The sequence below is a fragment of the Cyprinus carpio genome, chromosome A1 (assembly GCF_018340385.1).
Source record: "Cyprinus carpio isolate SPL01 chromosome A1, ASM1834038v1, whole genome shotgun sequence".
Taxonomy (NCBI): Eukaryota; Metazoa; Chordata; class Actinopteri; order Cypriniformes; family Cyprinidae; genus Cyprinus; species Cyprinus carpio.
In genome coordinates, this window is record NC_056572.1 from 22,778,951 (window position 1) to 22,800,614 (window position 21,664).

The 21,664-nt window shown below is 39.2% G+C and overlaps 1 protein-coding gene across 1 annotated transcript in view; it reads left to right on the forward strand.

Annotated features, from left to right (window-relative positions):
- The first annotated feature begins 3,293 nt into the window (after positions 1-3,293).
- LOC109058273 (hedgehog-interacting protein-like) overlaps positions 3,294-21,664 on the forward strand; it is a 34,738-nt gene continuing 16,367 nt past the window's right edge. Inside the window, exons 1-6 of the mRNA XM_042758063.1 lie at positions 3,294-4,005; positions 6,695-6,887; positions 10,587-10,728; positions 13,609-13,810; positions 20,403-20,555; positions 21,393-21,565. Of these exons, the coding sequence (XP_042613997.1) occupies positions 3,736-4,005; positions 6,695-6,887; positions 10,587-10,728; positions 13,609-13,810; positions 20,403-20,555; positions 21,393-21,565 (1,133 nt within the window). The 5' untranslated portion in view covers positions 3,294-3,735. The remainder of the gene's footprint in view (positions 4,006-6,694; positions 6,888-10,586; positions 10,729-13,608; positions 13,811-20,402; positions 20,556-21,392; positions 21,566-21,664) is intronic.

Sequence of the window (21,664 nt, forward strand, 5' to 3'; positions counted from 1 at the left end):
CTCTGACATATCTTAAAATATGTCAGTGTCATTGTTCTGTGTCAAGATGCACACCTGTAATGTTTTCTTCTTAGGCATTTTTGTAAAAGTTGGTTAAATATCTTAAGGCCTAGTCCTGGCTTAAGTTAAGCCCTGTTTGTGAAACTGGGCCATTATGTATTAGCAAGATAAAGATTTACATTATCTCATACAGTATGATGCATTTTGGTTATTCAATAACAATTGTTCCATCTAAATCCACAGCTGTGCATGACTTTTAACTAAAGAGCAAATGCAAAAGATATAAAAACTTTGACTTTGCACAAAATACTTATTTTTGTTGATAAAAATAATAATAAAAAAAGTAAATAGAATTTATATATATAGAGATAGATAGTTCACTCAAAGATGAAATATATAGCGATAGATAGTTCACCCAAAGATGAAAATTATGTCATCATTTACACACCCTCATGTTGTTACAAACCTGTAGGACGTTTTTCATCTGTGAATTATAAAATAAGATATTTTGAAGAATGTAAATAGTTTTGGTTTATCTTTTGTGTTCCACAGAAAGAAAGTCATACAGTTTTTCGTCCAAACAACATGAGGGCGAGTAAATCATATATATATATATATATATATATATATATATATATATATATATATATATATATATATATATATATATATATATATATATATATTATATTTGGTGCAGTGGCGAGGCCAGAAATTTTAAACTGAGTGGACCTTTTTAACATAGGGTGGACCTCAGTGTCTTTTTCAAAAATCATTTTACAATAGCCTACATGAGATAAAAATAGGGATGCACATTTTGTGTGGTATTTGTGATTGGAACGACTTTAAACGACTGAGGATCACACATTACCAGACTTTAATGTATGATGGCCAGTTTTTCCTCTGTGCTTATTTAAAAAGTCAGTGATTGTATGATGCCTAGTGTTTTAAAATCTGGACAGATTTTAAAATGAGTGTATTCCAGCATGGAACAGATTTTAAATTGTTAGTCATTATACACTTACTGACTTCGTAAACAGTCACAAAGGAAAAACTGGGCATAATACACACGACTGAGGATCACATACTGTACTACCAGACTTAAAGTCATTACGATGACAACAAACTCATGCAGTAGTGTGGTTCAAAATCGGCTGAAAATATCAAACATGTTTGATATCCTCTGACTGGATGGAATCAAAGTCTGAAGCTAAAAAAATCAGGAGTCTAACCATTGTACACTACGCAATTGACTCAGGATCTGTTGACTCAAATCTGCAAACTGGCTCTGACTTTCGGCAACTATTGCGTGAAATCAGGGTAAAAGTTGTGTAGTGTATTCCAGCATTTAGAGTGACATTACATGCTGCTTTGAACATCTAACAGTTAAAAAGTTGCCCAATTCAATGGAAGAAACGTGGACTTGACAACCCTGCATCCAACACGTATGAGCTGTAGAGGTCAGATTTTATTGATCACGGGTTGAAAGGAGAGATGACTGACAAGATCAAACTGGAGGATTTGCTGCTCCAACAGATCCTGAGCTCATTGAAAAATATCCTATCTCATAAGATGTGCTTCCTTTACACAGAGCACATGTGATCGCAAAATCGAAAGTGAACAGCAAGCGCTCATTCAAAAGAGATTATATACTCCACATATTGATAGCGGCTCCCTAATGCGTAAAAATTCTATGCAATGTTCACATATCGTGCCTAATCATTCATTGAAAACCAAAAACTACCTCCTCCCTCCAAAAGACCTCAGAAGATTGCGCTCCCGTGGCATCTGCCATTGCTAAGTAACCATGACCTGCATTCTCCATGACGACGGAGAAGTTTTAGCAAAGGATAAATGGATGTTCAGCACTGAAAATTGCTTGCAGTAGCTCTGCTACTAAATTTATACAAAATTTATTTAAAAATGGCTATCCCTGTACAGCTATGATCAGCTGCTCCTTCATCTTGGCTGAGCTTTCAGTGTTGTTACGGAAAGGGTAAAGGTGATTGGTTGGTTATTGTCACATGACCTGTAGTGCACTTGCAGCATTCTGAAAAGTTGGGATGTTTTTATCCCGCTGCGGCGCAGATGTGCCTGGAAAAAAATGAGTGCGTCGCACCCCTTAGAATGTTTGTGGGAGCGGATGGAACTGGACACAAAAATCTCGGGAGCAAAACATACACATTGCAGGAGCGGGCAGTAATGGTCAGAAATTCAGAGGGAGCGGGATTAAGAAAACAGTCCCTGGCAGGGCTCTAATACAAAAATGCAAACAATAATTGGCGACTGTAGAATGCCAAATTCTGGACATTTTGGCCGATTTAGAAAACAACTGAAAAATGCCTGACACATTTTTTAGGTCCAAAAAGAGGGCATGTCCGGGACAAAGAGGAGTATGTGATGTATGCAGAATTTTTCTTCTCCCTCATTTGAATAGGAGGGCCAGCTGTCAATCTGGTTGGGCCCAGTGCCACCCTTAGCCTCGCCACTGATTTGGTGATTGTATAATTTTTATGCTGTGTTGAGAATATTGATCCTTAAATAAAAAAAATTAATATCCTAAATGTTTTTAGTAATATTGTTATTAAAATTAGATTTTAATAAAAATATTTTTAATTAATTTAAATAATGTCCACCATTTGCTTCAGCGTGTAAAAAGTAGTACTCCTTTCACTTTTGAGCACAAACAGAAATGCTGAAAAGTGCAAGAAGCCACACACATGCAAAGAGAGCAGTACTTCCCAGAGGTAGACACTAGAGCTCTTAAACATAGGAAATAAAGTCTTTACATTTCTGCATTTCATTTAAATATCATTAATATTTGTCTTGATAGTACATGTGGCATTATGGAAAGCATCATGATGACTTTGGATGAAGTTCATTAAAAGTGGTCTTTCCAGCATCTGTGGTCAGTAATAACGCAGACCACAGTGCCACACACAAAGACAAGTCAGAGTGAAACTCATGTCAGTGAAATAAAATAAATGAGTGCAATAAATAAGATATAATGCAACATAAAAGACGCATAAAAATATACATTTTAACAATATTTTACAGTCAATAAAACGGTAATAGGTTTGTACTGTAATAACTAAATGGATACATATGAACAGTATGCACTCACTAAAATGTGTATTAAACGCGATGCAACATTATTTCCCGTTAACATTACACTTACAGCGTATAATACTTTTCTTTACTTATATGATGACGCGCGTTCCCGGACTGGACAGACGTCATCGTGCGCGTTCCCCTTCTCGCGCGCTGGTTAAAAAGAAGGTGGAAAGAGCAAAGGGAAACATGTGAGTGCACTGAAGAGCATGCATCAGACAACTTAGTGCAACTTTTGATCACATGCATCAACCTTTGTGCACCAACGGGATTTAACTTTTGGGAAAGGAGACATACCATTTCTGTATATCCGACCACTTCTTATTATTATTTTATTATATTATTATTTTATTTCTTATTAGAATACAGTATCATGTTTTTTTTCCACTTTAACAACATCATAACCAGCACCTGTCTTTATTTATTATAGTAATTTCGTTCTTTTTTCGTTCTTTTTAAATACCTTTGCTTTTATTTAATTTGGACTACTTTATTAGCAAATAGTTGTTTTAATCAAAATTAGTTATTCTGTAACAACTTTCTGGACGCGCGTGGGGACTGTCATACAGCAGTCCTGATTTCTGAGCAGTCGCGTGTTCCGCTTTTGGTTTAATCCCACAGAAAATGAAGCATTTGAAATTTGTGCTCTTGTTGGCCATCGCGGCCAATTTTTGGGAATGTGGTGATGCGAAATTCGGCGAGAAAGGAGAAATAAGTCCAAGGAGGAGGAGATGTTACGATGGAAGTCTGCCGAAACGCCTGAAGAAGAAGGAGAGAAAACTGTCACTGGATGGAAGCGGCGGAGAGGAGCTTTGTCACAGACTCTATCCTCGCGTGTCCTGCTGTACGTCCAGGAGGGCTCCGTATCAGATCCTCCATCGGAGAGATGCTCGGGTATGTTCAGGCTCCCTGCAGCCTCAAACTGACTTAGTGATTCTCGTGCGTGTTTTGTTATGGCAACGGGTCCATGCATTGATTTTGAGATGTTTGTAACAGCAGTTTGTAGAGGAATAATGTCTAATAATTGATCTTGTAATGAACATATGGATTGGCTACATATAAGCAGTATGCGCACTGTGTGTATTGAACGCGTTTTGCATTAAAACAGCAAAGACGCGGATCAGTGTAATATGTTTTTAAAAGTTGAAGTTGTTTTAATTTGACACGGCGTTGTAAAAGCACGTGGCACTGACAAACACGGCGAGATCGTTCGCAATGGTTAAAGACGTCCTCTCGTGCATGTTTACATAGAAAAACAATTAAAAACAGCTCGGACTTAGATAAGGACGCGTGCAGTGCAGTTCACTCGCGAGCACGAGGCGTATGAATGAAATCGCGTAATTTTCATGCTCCCCTGCAGCAATATTGTGTTTCCGAAATCTGAATCGCCCTTAAAAGCTTTATTCCACCAGATAAATGTTTGTATGTATAGATTAGACATTTTGCGCAACTTTTCACGCTGATGTTTCAATGACAGCATGTGCTACTCGTAGTGATGGATATAATTTACATAAAACAGATGGTAAACAAATGTCTCTCGATTGGTAATGAATCGCACTTTTCTGATGCTTTCTATAGACGTGAAAAGATTCATCTCATGGTTTTATCAATGAACACATTCTGTGCCGAGAAATCGCTCTTTTCTCATGTAAACAACCTCCGCAGATCGGCATACGCGGCTGGGTGGCATCGCACGTCGGTTTGTGACAAAAAGCCATATTGCATCATTTAATTTGCTCAAGTCATGCAAATAAGATCGAGCCTGAATGGAACAAAAAAGAGTCGACATCTCCTCCTCCCCACTACACTGCCCACACACGGAGTCTTTTTGCTTATGGCAAAAGAATAACAACAACACCATTGTGTTTGTTAGTTTCACTAATGGGTGAAGCTGGAGAACATCATTCTCCCCCAGTCCTTGGCTCTGTCCAAGTGTTAGTTAATGCCTTTGAGTGAGTATTTGTCCTGCTCCCCACCCCAAACTTACTTACACTAATTCCCAGAGGACCAAAATGGTTTCACTAAAGCTTTTTAATACAAGCTTGCAGGTTTTGTGGGGAAGATAGCACAGTTGTGGTTTCATTTGGGGGGGCTGAACTGTGAATTCTGTGAATCATGTCAGGTGATTCATTCATTAAATCATCTGTTTGTTTATGGTTGCGGTAACTTCGATCATCAATCGCCCTTTTCTCGCACCTCAGTGAGAACCTCATTGTTTGTCACTAAATGACGAGCCATTGTTTTCAAATGAGTTTTTGTGTTTACGTTTGTTCTGTCAGTTTAAGTGATCCCAACATCTGCTCAGATTTCACTATATAAACATATCATTTTCATTATTATCTTTTTCATTATCTTTTCATGCCGAACCACACTTCAAAGCATCAACTGTAAACTCATATATGCCACCTATTTACACTTGCATGTTTCGACAGTAGTTATGTATGGCTTTTAAAAGGCTGTGATGTAGACCGTGGTTTGATTTGAAGCAGCTTTGAACAACTTTTGGTGTTTTTTGGAAAACACAAAAAAAGAAAAAACAAAGGTCCTCTTGTTGCTGGTGAGGGTGATGGCAACTATGGAGCCCATCCCAGCAACATATGGGTAGAGTGCATGGTTGAGAGCACACAAATGCTTCTCTCCATGGACCATGTGCCAGTCCGTGGCTCACTAAATCAATGGGCAATTTAAAGCAGGAGAGTTGCCACTCACAGACCAGGCTAACACACCAACCACTGCAAGACTGAGAGCGAAGAGAGCTTGAAAATTCACGTTCCAAACTCTCTGGTTCATATGGAGGTGTCAATACATATTTTCGGACACCGTTTTATCTTCCGCCCACAAAGATGGTTTTGATTCACTCTAAAGAATCTGGAGAATCAAAATCAAAGAAATCTGTCAAAATGGTTTACTATGCAGAGCAGTGGGCTGGGGAGGAGGTGGGCCGTCAATACGCTGTCTGCTGGGTGTGCTGGCCTAATTGACTTGGACAGACTGATAATTTGTTGATACCAGCACGGGAATGATGTGCCCGTCTATCTATGAATTGGTGTTTACACATGGACCTCACACAGAGAGAGGGAGGTTTACCAGACTGCTGCGGCACAGGCGCATGTCTGGGGAAGGGAGCAGATTACATTGTTGTTTTATTACAGCTAATTTGTTACATAAATAAGCCTGCTCTCTGCTTTTCGGCCCTAATCTACTGTTTACTTTTGTTTGGTGACTTAAGAAACATTTTGAGTATCCTCATTTCGGTCCGTTCACTTCAGCATGGGTTCAGATGCCATGCGAGGTGCAATTTTGGCTTAGCTGTTTGTGAGCTCAAATAAACAAATCAGAAGAAATCAAGTCCACATGGATGTGTGGCATTTGTTAAGAGAGATGTTTAGAAGGTGAATTGCATCCAATTAATGAGAAAACATTCCAAAAATGTGTCAAACCACCTAGTTTGACTTTTCTTCTATTATATATACAATATACAATTGTTATATAGGAACAGCTTTGTAGCGTGAGTAAAATTTGGATTTAGCCATTCAATTAGAACCACAGTTCTAACCTTTGCTGGTTGTTTTTCGCTCCTTAGATCTTCTCAACCAATAACACAGAGTGTTCTAGACTGCTGCAGGAGATTAAGTGTGCCCATTGCTCGCCACATGCCCAGATGCTCTTCCACTCGCCCAAACTTGAAAAAGCACCACACAGACAACAAGATCTACCCCGCTTATGCCACGACTACTGCCAGGAGTTCTACTACACCTGCCGGGGACACGTACCAGGTAACAAACAAGATCAAAGCAAGAGTTTTGCATAAAGAACATTAGTAACTTCATCAGGAACATTTCTCTTCTGACACATGTATTGCACTTATTCTAAGTCCAGGTGAACAAATGACCTCAGATTAATGCATCAGACTGTAAAGTCGCATAGTGGGAAAAAACAAAATATCGGTTGCAGCTCCATCATGGCAAAGTTCCTTTGAAACTTAGGGATTCATTCATCTGATGTTCAAGAAATGCCTTTCAGGAACCACTTGTTGCTGTTTCTATCTTTCTTATTTTTAATTAATTATTTAATTTATTTATTTAAATATTTGCAATGACTTAAGCATCACAAAAGGCCTTAAATTATTGGTATTATAAAAATATAAATGATAAAAAAAAGTATATTTAAAATAAGCAATAAAATACCCAAAACGAAGCTCGAAAATCTGTAGCTGTAAATGAATGATTTTATGACATGTTTCTTCCCTTCCGTCCTTTGGCAAGCATCTTATTTTACGTCAGAACAGCCTGCCAAGATGTGTTTGGTGTTTATGTGCGTCTGTCTCTGGATATGTGTGTGTGTGCATGGTCTGACTACGGTCGGTCTAGACATGACTGACACTCAAACCTCACACAACACACACACAGGATACAGCGGAAAACGAAGCCCGTTCAAGGCAATGCTCACATAATCAGTTTGTTGTTCTTGGTGGCAGCCTACGTTCAATGAAAAGACAAACATTAAAGCCTTTGAAACATAAGGGGTGGGGGGGAACAGATGGCAGTGGGGAGGAGTCCGAAGACCTGAAAAGCTCTAAGCCATCATGAGGTTTGTATTTTCTGCCAAACATGAATGACATCAGGAGCAAACATCCAATAGCTGCTCTATGGTGTTGCAACATTTGCTGCATGATGCATTCCATCAGATGGAATGGCATGCAAAAGTTGGCCGCCAGACCAAACCTTCTTCCTATCAGCGCAGCCATAACAGATTAGATGGGGACCGATATGCAAACAGAGAGCGGACGCAAGCCACACGCACATACGCACCCACGGAAATGCGAATAGACAGACAAAAATGAGACACTGTATACATACAGTTTACCTTTCAGTCTTCCTCTACAAAACAGATAAATAAGGGTGTGCTGTCTGCTGCGATTCTTTGTAGAGGGAGTAAGCGAATGGGAAAGAGAGAGAGAAAACAGTGGTAAAGACTCTGAGAACAGGAGCTGGGGCCAAAAGACTCTACCCACCCCCTCTCCCCCTCCCAAATCAGCATATGTGGTGACGAATGACACATTTATTTTTCTACAAAGGTTGTGTATATGTAAAACTGCTGAAGTGCATCAAGATGTCAAGTACTTTGGGTGGCCACCCAGGTTGCTTTGGAAGATAACCAGATGGAAGTATAACTATAGTGCTGAGGATGTGGAGTCTCTTTCTCTCTGTCCTGTTTTTTGTAGGCCAGTACAATAAAACTAGAGAATATTGTGAAGGGGCTGAGACTCTAGTTGAGGCCACAGTGTTTTTGCCATGTTTAGGGAAGTCATAAATTGTTCAAATTATGCAGTCCTTTCAGTTTGTGTGTTTCATTTCTATCCATATTTTTTAACCATGTTTTTACGACCGTGATTGCACATTGGTTTTCAACAGTAATAAAAGCCCCTTCTTATTTTCATGGTGTTTACTTTTTAGTCCCCTGAGATTAAGGAAAAACACTTTGTTTGTCTGTTCAGTGTGTTGATCACATTTGATTTGGTAAAGATTAAAATTTGAATTAGTTTTGTTAAATAAGTTTAGGTTTAAAAAAAAAAAAAAACACATTCAGCAATGTTATAGCAGAACTGGATAAAAAAATCTAATCAAGTGAGAGGTTGGAATGTTAAGACTCCACTTGTTGAAGATATTGCCACCACAAATTTTTTTTGAGAGGATATACTGTATTCACACCCCATATCAGCAGACACTTTTTTGATCCCCATGACCTTATTGATATAACGGAGACATAAACAGGTTCCGACACTTAAAAAAAGATTACAAAATGTGTTTTTGCGATACCATAGAAGAACCTTTTTGGGTTTCCCAAAGAACCCTTTAGTAAACAGTTCTTCTGTTCCAAAAGAACCATTTTTTCTTAGTGTAAAGAACATTTTAATAATCTGAAGAGCAAGGAAACTTCAGTGCATTGATTTTAAAGGTTCTTCATGGAACCATAGATATAAAAAAAGAACCTTTATTTTTTTAAAGTCTTGAAAAACCAAGAAAATATAAGGGTATTTTAAAATTTTGTTCTCTAAGCCTTAGAAAAGTCATAGAAATGTTATGGGCTTTATAAATAATGATTTTATAGTGTATAATATACTTTTTCTACCATATTTTATTTTCTCTTTATTTTGAATCATTCTTTTAAATCAGTATTGGTTGAACTTGTTCATACATTAGTCTGAATGATTCATTAGTAAAAAGGTCTAAATGAAAATGTTTTTTCCATCAATATGAAATATGGACATGGAAAGGATATGGAAAATTCAAAAGTGTGGGAACTGCATACAGATTCTGACCTCTCAGTTACGATTGACAACAGCTCTCAGACCCTTACCGCTCACACCAGCAGGCCCAAGATAACCACTGCGGTTTGTGTGTGGGTGGCATGGCAGTGTGAGTGGAGGTGGTGGGTGTGTGTATGTGTTTGATTTCACTGTTGTGTTTAGATGTTTAGGGATATCCTATCACCTCTGTTGTTGGTGCTGTTGCTTCCCTCCCACACGTAGCCCCCTTCCTCATGCAGCATGGGGGGCTCACTGGAGATGAAAGGAAGGAGAGGAGTGTGTTTGTGTTTCTATCACTGCTGTATTTGCTCTACTCCTCCCCATGAGAGGGTTTAGCTAAGGTGGTAACCATATCAGTGAGGTTTTTAGGTCACAGGGGCTGCCAAACCGAGTCATGTTCTCTCTCCTTGTTATCGTGCTGTTCATTCAGCCAAAAGGAAGACAGTTCCTAGAAAGCGACTGTGATTTAATTGCCACACACTTAATTTTCAAAATTTTTGTTATGCATTCCTCAACTCTAGATGCCTGAATTATGGTGAATTTATTTTGGCTTCTATTGAAGAAATAAATTAAGGGTGTTTTCCATGAAAGTAAGCAAGCAAACTTAATCTCTTAAATATAATCAATCAGTTTGGGTGTGAACTTTGGATTTGACCTGCATGTTTCTGCTGAAAGATATAACAGCAAAGGAGATACAGACTGAGCGTTTGGCATTTGTGGGTTTAATTAAACACACAAACTTTCCACATACGGACCACACATGTCTGAAGTGGTTTGTAATGTCTCACTGGGGTTCAACCATCACATAATTGTAGCACCCAGAAGTGTGTATCATTGTGGCACTGTCAAATATGACCGATTTTAACAAATGGTTAAAGGTCTGGACCGATATGAATGACCATGACTTGCACTTGTCAGAAATGAGAGGCAAAAACAAATGTCTTGATTTGAGACTCAGTACTTCATAAATGCACCATTGTCAAGATAGAAATCACCACCAAAACTGCCACACAATAAGCCGTCTGATGGCTGAGGACATACTTGACTCGAGTACAGCTTTGACTGTTGGGGATTCAGTTGGTTTTGGAGGTGATTACATCATCCATGGACCCTGTGTGGTGTCTATCTCAGGCTGAGACCAGTTGTCTGTCTGTGTGTTTTTTAGAACTGTTCCAAGCTGACGTGGATGAGTTCTGCCAGTACTATGGAAGGAAGGACGGAGGCCTGTGCTTTCCGGATTTTCACAGAAAGCATCTGCGCCGAGATTCCAACTACCTGTTAGATGAAAAAATAGAAGTGATTAACAGGTATATTTAATTCAGTTTCACACACACATTTTTTTTTTATCTGAAATGCTGAACTGTAGAGAAATAGTTCACCTAAACATAAAAATTTTGTCAATATTTACTTACTCATGTCTTTCCAAATACAAAAGATGAATTTATGAAGAATATCCTGGTCAGTCTTTTCAATACAATGAATGTAAAATGGGGCTGTCAAGCTCCAAAATGCCATACCCCCAACATGACTGATGTATATATATATAGTATATATACCTCATCTGCTCAGTAATTTTATAAAAAATTAAGTCAGTATTCACAAAAATCTTGACAACTATACTAGATTTCCTTGGCACTTTAATTAGTGTATATAAGTTAAGTAACAATGTCTGATTTCTGAACTAATTATTATTTTGAGTCAGATCTGTTTGATGAATCGGTTGATCTAGTTAACAAAACCGGTCTGAATGACTCATAAATAGTTCTAAATTCTTCTAATTGGTTCTAAGGTTCAGCTCAGACTCCTGTTGCAACAGCCAATGGCAAGGAAGATTATCAGTGAACAACGGCTTAGTGTAACACAAATTGTACTGTATAATTTCAGAAGACTTGGAATCTTGTGAACAAGTTTTATGAACTACATTTAAGGTCCTTTTGCATCCTTTTTGATGCTTGAAGTTCCAGTTTTCATTCATTGTAACTGTATGGAAGAAAGGTCCAATCCATTTGAAATGAAGTTCCATGAATTTCCATTTTTTGGGATGAGCTATTCCCTGTAATGACATCTGCGTGTAAAAGCGTTCTTTATCAGGCATTAGAGAAGTTTCCTTACTGTCATCTAATGTCCCGTGGCCCAGTATGACTGGCCTGCTTTGACTACAAGGTCATCAGGGCAGCCTCAACAAGGTCACTAGAGACAAGACACGCCTGACTAACCTTCCATGTCACAACATTCCTGCATGTACTCGTTGACCGGTCCATTGCCCCCCTTTCCAAGCCAGAGCTTTGTGTCCAGAATGAGTTTAGCCAGCTTTAAGAACACAAAGAAAGTGCTTATGCTGCAGGAATTCTGAGCTGTTGGTGACAGCCAGAGGGCTTTGACCATTTGTGACAGGAAGAAGTAAGGGATGTCATTTAGGGCTGACTCTGATAAAATTTAGCTCATAGCTGAATATCCTGTTGATTGTAACCTCAAATTAGTGTTATGGAAAATGTTTAAGTATTCACTTTTCACAACTTTACAATGATGGATTCATATGTGTTGTGACGAGTTGGCTGCCTCCCCCCTAATTATCATCATCACCCCATCCCTTAATCACCGCCCATCGCCAGGCTTCTGACAGCAGTGGGTGCTGCTGTAACCAGGGATGGCGGCGTGGGATGAGGCACACCTGAACCGAATGAAGCCTCATCACCGCAGCTTTTTAAATGTCGAGCATGCCTCTCCTCGGGAGACCGGTCTCTTCCCCGTGCATGCACGCTGGTGTCCTCGTGGGTCCAGGAAGGGTGCGTAGAGGGACTCCCGTGCTGCCACAGCCATGAACTGCCGGACCCGCCGTCCGGAAGAGAACTGCACCCATTATATGACTGACGGGCCAGGATGCAGAGCTGTTTATCACCTGAAAGCACGGTGGGCCAAGGAGGACAAAGCCACTCAGAAGAAGCCACCACCCCTCGCGCCCCGGACCAAGAGGGGAGTGCTGCGTGCGGCTGCGTGCGGCCGCCAGACTCCACCCCTTACCTGGACACTTCCTTCTCGAACACTGCCCCACCTTCACCATTTCCCCACAGCACAACGAGGCAACCAGATCCCCTGTTTATTTTGGACACTTTATTCCCCTTTTCTGTTAATAAAAGCCTCTCCAAGGCCTGACGTCACACCCACTGTGTTTATCATTTGCTCCTCCCGCCACCGTGTACTCAAGACCACATGTAGGACTCCCAAAAAACATTGTTTGCCAACTATGGTCGCAAGTTCTGTTGTTACTAACTTTCAGCGTTTCCCAAAACCATCCAATATTGCTGAACCAAGGTAGTTCAAAAGACGGAGGTGTGACCATGTTACTACGGTTTCAGGAAACAGTCACAACTAAAATTTCTCTATGTATCATACTGGGGTAGTTAAGCAGTGAGTTAATTTTCTCTTAGTGACATGTGTCATTGTCACCCTCAGCATACCTTCACTTCACTTTGGTTATTAAATTGATCTGATATAATGACACATTTCAGTGAAGTGTGCCCTAAGCACCTTTCGTTTTAACAGTGATAAATGCCTCGCTTTTGTATGACATTCTGAGGCAAATAATGACGAGCTGTGAATCCACCATGTGTTTTGAGCCCATAGTCATTGTAAATGATCGTCATAATTCTTCATCGGACCTCCCATTGCGAAGGGCCAGTAAAGCAGCATATCTGATCAGGCACAGTCACTGCAAGCACGTCAGAATGACGTTATTCTACAGCTCAGGCACGAGATGTCAGGCATACATTTGCTGCCAGTTCACCCCCTATTACATTTATGGAAAATCCCTCCAAGACTGCTTGTTAACAGGAGCACCCACACCGCTGATGCCCTTGTTTTATTTAAGGCATAATGTGAGTTGGCGTGTCCCCACATCAAATTTGACTTGTGGTTAATGGAACACTTGTTTCACAGCTTGAGAGCCCCCAACGTCTGACTATGTTAAATGAACTTCTCCTGTGGTGTTTTATTCAGTCTACTTCCAAACCAGTCTGTCAAGCAGAAACCATTCTGCCTTGTTCCTAACTGTAATAAACTTGTTTATAACAATTCCACTTGTACAGTTATACTGTTTACAACAAATAATAGACATTAGACAACAACTTAAAAGTCTGATGCGTAATTAACCCATCTATTTTTCTAATCTTTTCAATCCTTTCCTACAGAAAACATAAACACAACTGCTACTGCACTCAGGAGATCCTTAGTGGTCTTCGACAGCCTGTTGGCATGGTGCATTGTGGGGATGGATCACAGCGGCTTTTTATTTTGGAGAAGGAAGGCTTTGTCCGTATCCTAACACATGACATGGAGCTCTTGAAAGAGCCTTTTCTGGACATTCATAAGCTGGTACAAAGCGGTATTAAGGTAAGTGATATTTAGCTCTTCCTTGTTGTAATTTTGGTGTTTTCAGTTGGCTGGACATACAAACTTATATCATATTAATATACAAATATAAACATAAAAAAATAAGCAAATATAAAATGTATAAATAAAAACACATATACAAACAAAAAAAAAATATACCACTCTAAAAACATAATCCATTGTTGTGGATTATTTATCTAGAATTCAGCACATATATGTCTTCTGAAGACACCAACCTCAGTTTACAAGAGAATTTGAGTATTATGAAATGAAGGAATAAGTTGTCACGATATCCCGATGCGTATTTCGAGACTTAAACAGGAGTGTGCGAGCCATGCTGTATGTGTATAGGCAATTCTTCACAGTCTGATCACCTTATTTCATTTCAGAACAGCGAGAAAAATATGCAAACAACATATCACATAAGCATTAGAATTAGCCAAAGCTTAAAACATTAATTATGGCTAAATTAAGGCTGTATAGAAGGATTAAATTTAAAGGTTTGTATTAAACATTTAGCTCACATTTTTTTTTCACACGCTGACTTTATTATGCAATCTCAATTGCATCAAATTGAAGTTGTTAAAATAAAGAAATATTTCCAGCCCATAGACGATAATTAAAAATAAGTTTGATCATCTTAATCAAGTTATATTCTCAGTGATTGCGTGCAACGATTGAATGTCATTATACTGTGAAAAAGAACTGGAGGTTAATCGCAATAATGCAAAAATAATGCAAAAATAAACAAAATAATATTAAAAATAAGATTTAATCAGTCCGAGTATTCCTCTGGCAGTTATTTAAGCTGCGTGCTCTTCATTAATCTGACTGGCAACATTAGCAGCGCTTACAGTCGCTCAGATAGGCTAATGTTGCACATTAAAATGAAGGATGACATGATACATGGTATGGAATCGGTATAAATACGCAGTTTTAACATTGACGTTTATTGCGTCAATGTTCAACTAAACTAAATTAGTTTAATTTTCTGTCCATTGACAATAAAGCAGGCAGAAATTCCTTAACGCTACTAATCGGAGCCGGATGTGACGACACGCGGACTGTGATAAAGGCCTATTGGCATATAATGTGAAACTTTGCTGATTTCCTTCCTTATTGGTGACAACCCTGTTTTTGGATACTTTTTATTCTGAGATACATGAAAAATTGCTGACTGTGAATAGAGCTGAATTTCTAAAATGGTATAAAGGCGGCATGAAAGGAAAACCCTGTCTATTTTGCAAATGCATGTTATAAATCATATTGTAAACAATTGATTCATACATGTTTAATTTTAATTGATTTTTTTAACTTATATTGACTTTCCAATAATTTAGCCTGTTTAAATCTAATAATTTGTTTCACTCTGATGTACAGTATGTCACATTAAAGACAAAGACAAATGCCATGTCAGCTAATGCAACGAAACCAAAATTGAAAGTGCACCTTTTAACATATTCAATTGAATTGAATTGAATTGAATTGAACATATTATGCAGTGCAATTAATTTATCAGCAGATTGTTTATTCTGAATCACATCCCAGTGGATTAATACCTCTGATAAGGTACTACTAAATATTGCAGAAACTTAATTTTCTGTAAAGTTGCTTTGCAATGATTTGTTTCGTAAAAAGCTCTATACAAATAAACTTGAATTGAATTGAATTAATACATTCTTTCAAGTATTTTTGTTGAGCATGCTAATAATGCTGAATTTTAGCTAAAACTTTTTACTCCCGACATTGTTGGCATATCTGCCTCTGAAAAGGAACTATCTTCTATTTGATATTCATGCAGCCTGACCTCCCACCATCAGAAAATTCTATCTCGCATAAATCAGGAAGCCTCGCTGTAACCTGAAAGATCTGTTGTTCATCATTTTGGTTTGGCAACTTCTCAGACGAAGCCGAGGTGGGATAAATGAAGCACCCTAACAGAATAGAATCTTTAAGGAGCATAATAACAACTTCTATGGATTTATTTCCATTTTTCCTCTCCTCCCACCACAAATCAAAACCTGAATGGAGGGTGTTATTATACAAATGTATTCTGAATGTGGGCTTCTATGTGTGTGGTTTGCTTGCTGTCAACCTGACTGCCAGCAGAGGAAACCTTGTGTTTGATTGTTGAGGATCGGTGAGAAAGGCTGAAATGTTGGCAGCTGTATCGTTCGCTTACATGCATGTCTGTCAGTAGTAGTTATGGCGTGTGTCACAACAGATGTTTATCTGCCCCTACAAGAACTGAAGCATTCTGTAATTTGAGAACATTTTGTTTAGGAAGTGTCCGGAGATGTAGGAAGAGACCTGCTTTTTGACAGGAAGTTTATGTATATTGCATACCTCCCGTTGCTTCACATATAAAAGGAATAAGAGCAATTATGGAGTCAACATGCAACAGCCTCACAGGAAAGACCCCCAATGTGCCTTATCGTCATTAAACATAATTGGTTGTGGATAAAGCAATCATTATGACAATTAGAGTAAGCTCAAGCCCCGGCAGTCCCCAAGAGTGCTATTCTGTCAAGTTTAGCTGTTATCATTCTGAGTCGGCTGTGTTTACTTGGAGCATCAACAGGACATGTGGCCTTTGTGCCCGTGGAAGGCTTGGAGACCCACTGGGACCCGACTTGGGCATGAAGGGGGATGATAGTGTTTAATCATGACTTTGATTCTAATGTTCTGTATCTCCTTCAAGCCCAATCCCCTTACTGCCAGTTAAGCCAAACTGCTTGGAAACAATGCTTTGAGTTCTTGAGGGAGTCTCCCAGAGCACTGTGGGTGTTCTCTGATGAAACCGTATCTCATCAGTCACTCACAGACGCACACACACTGTGTGACATTATCAAATATTCTGTCACTTGTGCTTCTCCAATTACTGACAGAAGTTTTGTACTGAAATGCAAAGACACGCTCTCCTCCGTCTACTGATCATCTGCCCTCACCCTTACCCATACCACCTTTATAAAATGTTTTTTCTCATCACAGGTGGGTCAATGACATTCTCATTTTTATTTTTTGTCCAGATGTATTAATTTTATTCAAAAATGTGATCAAATAAATGCATACAATGGCTTGAATACACCTCTTCTATGATGGCATGGTTTTAATTTCTGAATTAAAATTAATTTTGATATCTTTTGGGGGGCATGAAGTCAAAATGTCCTAATATAATAAACAGAAAACCTTTTAATTGGGCTTTAATGATTATTATTACATTATTTAAAAACAAAACATTTTAACAGACTTTAAACAGACCTATAAAGAGGATACCTGCAGACACTCATGACGGTGTCAATGTCAATAAATCCCTTAAAATATTAGATAATTTTACTTTTTTTGATATTCATAAATTAATAATTAATGATGTTAAAAAATGCAAACTATAAAAAACTCAAATACATTCAAAGTGGCTGGTCTTAAAGCGCAACCCTGCACCAGTCTGCCTACCATGTATTGGTTTCAACAAAGTAAGAGTGCTATCAGTGAAGGTGCTTAAATAGTTAACTTCCGGTTATCTATTTTGGGATGTCTTGTAAACTAGTTACAGTGTTCCAGATGCCGAAAAAAAAAGAGTCATACAGTGACAAGCAAAATCCTGAAGTGTAGGATTTCAGCACCCTAAAGTGTTTATCTTCTAAACTATTTGTGTGAAAGAGCCCTTATTCACTTCATGTTGACGTGATAGGTACACAAGTATAGTACTGCTTTGCTGTTGTCCTTTCTAGACGTAGTGAAGAAGACATCTGCACACAATGTGAGCAGAGTTCCATTGTGGTGTATCAACTAACTCAAGGAGTCCAGCTGCAAAAAACTATTTCTTGCCGAAGCAAATAGATCACAGCATGTTGTGCACTCTGTCACTTGACACGCACAGCTGTTGAGCTCTTTCAGCTAGATGAGCAGGAGGGCTCTCGACTCTGTCAAAAAATAAGTATCCTAGCTTTGACAAATGGACCTTTTCCTCTCTCGTCCTTTGACTCTTTGATCAGTTCTCTTTAAGAAACGTCCTCTGCTTAGCTGTCATCTCACATAGCTTCCTCTGAGTTCCTGGCCAAGGTTTTGACTTTGCGAGGACCCCTGAGACAGGATGAGCACCTGTGATGGAGCAATTCAGAAGATTTGTGGATTGCTCCAGAGAGCTGCCGCTGTAATAAGTGAATGTTATCCTACGATTCGATCTGCTCTTTTCACCACTTGAAAGTGAGCGATCCTCACTCCAGCACTGTCACAGGATTAATGTGTGTTAACAGGTGGAGGAGGGGGATTTTACTTGGGTCTTGGGATTCATTGTGTTGAACTAAATGGAACTTTGAATTAGTGTGAGCATTTCAGATTGCCTTAGAGGTAGGCACGCATTGTTTTTTTCCAATCAGCTCGGGTGGAATGCCTTTTTATGTAGGATTGCCTGAGCCAATAAGGATCAAAAGGTGCTCAGAAACAATGTGCAAGCCAAGCCATGCATCAAGTTCTGAAAGCCAAGCAGCTGCCGATGGGGCGGATGGGGATTCCTAGAGGGGGGCGGTAGTGCTCCCTGTTCCTGTCTACGAATACATCTGACCCTGATGTATTCTCACATGCATTCTTTTCGAGAAGCTGTTATATCCTAATCTTCGTACTGTCAAAGCAACAGGCAATGCACAGAATGCCAACAATAACATAGCGTAGAACCTCTGACCATGACATTTTGAAGCCACATTTCAGAGCTGAACTGTTCCTATTGACATCAGCATGCTGCAAGGTTACCCTGATGAAATGTTTAAGAAAAGTTCTTGTGGCTGCTACAGTGGAACCATGTACCAGTGTTGCAACTAAGCAGAGGCTTGTACACGTAGCCCTACATATGCTATGATTGATGGAGGGAGAATATCATGAAGTTTGTCTTCTCTTAATTAAGTTTTTGGTAGCACCCAGAGGAATGGGCCTGGAAAAATAAAGTTTTTTTTGTGCCTACTTGCTGAAGGAATGATCATTAGCAAAAGCTAATATTTCAGCTAATTTTGTTCTTTGGTGGTCCCTGGCCTGAGATCATACAACTCTCTGGAATTCTTAACTTGACCTGCTCCCTCTGTGTTTGTTTTGGGATTCAGGTCAGTGCATCAGGAGTCCAACATGTTAAGAGGGAATTTCGGGAAAAGGAAGAACTTTTCATTCGAAAAAGCAGAGCATGGGCAAATGATATCAACCTGCTGTTAACTCAACCCAACCTCGTTTTGTGTTTGACTAACGTAGAACAGACATTTAATGGGTACCACAAAGTTTTGCTTGTGATTTCACTCTTGTGGTCTACTAAAGAGTCCTCCTGAGTGTTATTATTCATGTCCCTGCAGATCCAATTCGAATTCCTCCAGAGCATTCCAGAGATGGAGCGCTAGCACTTGAAGCCTATTCGAATTAGATTACTTCAGCATAGCCCAACAGAGTCGCTCTGACCAGTTTATGATCTGTATGTTTTGGCGTGTACTTTGAGCTGAACCACACCGTTAACTTGAGCAATCCACAGAAGACCTCTCTTTACTGAATTCCTGTGAGAAATCCGAAAGGAATGCCACAGAGATGGCACAGACAGCTAATTTCATAAAAACTCTGTTTACTTATTCGACAGCCAATATCACTAAGATGTTAGTGTATGTGCTGTAATTAAACTGGTGTTATGTCTTATCCCAATGCATTAAATCATAATCGTTTTTCAGGGACTTGCCTCAAACCCGTTTGTTCATTCATTGATTCATTCATGAGGCGTGTGCTTAGCAATCTGTTCATTCATTTCATTTGTATAACCAGAAAGAAAACAAAGTTGGAAAGATGAAAGGGAGGAAAGCCCAACATTATTACTTTCCCCAGGAACTAAAGCGACATAGCTGCTTATTACAACGGGCTATGATGAGTGGACCACCAGAGTAGTGACAACTCATGTAGTAGCCTCAGAGATGAGAGGTTTTACCTATTACACAAGCAATTTCAATGTTTTCTATCTTGTTGCCAAGACAGTGGGAGTGTTTTTTTTCCCTTTCTGTCCATTCTTTTTCTAGCCTCTCTCAAATTTTGCACGGGTTTAAAAATAAAAAAGAGAGAGAGAGAAGAGGGGGGATGTGGGGGGCTAAAGGAATCTTGGACTTTTGTGCTGTCTATGAACTGCGAGCGAGCTAATGAATTGTTTCAGCCACTCGGCACTGCATTCACGGATATCCCCCAAAGATTACACACACAAATCACTTGCACAATGGAGGCCGCAAGGAGGGCCTGGGCATCCCAGAGGAGCCTGGCCCCAAATTCAAGTGCCTATAACCAAGACGGGGTTGGTGAAAAGGTGGGTGTGTGGGGTGGGGGTTTTCTTGAAGTCAAATGTTTTATAATCGTTTGTAATGCAGTAGTCAAGGAGAGGGGAGGTAAGAAAAAAAAGCAAGGGGGCAATAGGGCATGGGGTAACTGGCCCCCATATGGAGAGAGACTGAGATGGAGAAAGACAGAAATAAAAAGGAGAGAGAGAGAGAGGGAGGCCCGGCTTTAGCTTTTTGCAGCCCAGCCCAATCTAAAAAAGGGACATAATTAACTTCTGGATTCTTTGTGTACCCCATCTGACTTGCAGGGAGGAGATGAAAGGGGCTTGCTAAGCCTTGCATTCCACCCCAATTATAAGAAAAATGGAAAGCTCTACATCTCCTACACGACCAACCAAGAGCGCTGGGCTATCGGACCACACGACCACATTCTTCGTGTAGTCGAGTACACTGTGTCCAGGTAATGAGAAACCAGACAAAACCTGGCCAAGCATATGGGCTACTAACCAGAGCCGTAACCATAATAGACAATGGGGGGATGTGTCCTTCCTCATATTCAGATATTGTCAAACTGTCCACCTTGATATTACAAAAAGCAAAACAAAAAAGGGGAACAATTTTTGTTAGGGACAAAACCCTGCCCTACCCCAATGTCAATATGTGGTTACGACCTTGGATCAAACACTTTACACGTGGATGTGTATGCATAATGTTTTCCATGCAGTTTTGGATAAATCATGAGAAGCCAAGCTCCTCATGAAATGCTTTCACTGACAGTGATGAATGTTTTATAGAGATATGTAATCACAACATATAATTATCACGAAGGCTGACATCCATTCTGATTGTGTTCAGTTCCCCAGCTGCAATGCAAAACCCCCAGCATTAACAAAACGAGCTGAAGTATACATTTTGTAAATTGACCTTTCAAATGCCAAACTTGCCATTGTCATCTGTTTGGTAGTGATAATCAGACCTAGACTGTGTCTGTTGACCCCTTTTTTTGTTTGTTTGTTTTTTGCATTTTCTGTGCTGATTTTTAGTGGAATAATCTCCTTTAATTGTAAAAAAAAAAAAAAAAAAAAAAAAAGTTTAAATATTAAATTAATAAATATAAATTAATTCAATTTTGTATTTAAACATATTAAGTAGTGTTCTATATTCTATGCTGGGAAAGAACATTCCTGTGACCCTACATGATTTTTTAATTTATTTATTTTTAACCCTAGTGGTTTGGAAAAGGGATGGATTGATGGATTTAGTTTTATATTTAGCTTTGTTTTAATATTTGGTTTTAAAAAAACCCAAACCAGGTGGACACAAGGACTACTCGGGTTTTAATGGAAGTAGCTGAGCTCCACCGAAAGCATTTAGGAGGACAGCTCCTCTTTGGCCCTGATGGGCTTCTGCACATTATTTTAGGTGATGGCATGATCACTTTGGACGATATGGAGGAGATGGATGGTCTGAGGTAAGCATTAAATGTGTAAAGCTATAGTGAATCAGGCTCTATTGATGAGTCAAGTTATATAATAGTGATATCTGAATTGCTTTAGATATTTTCAATAGA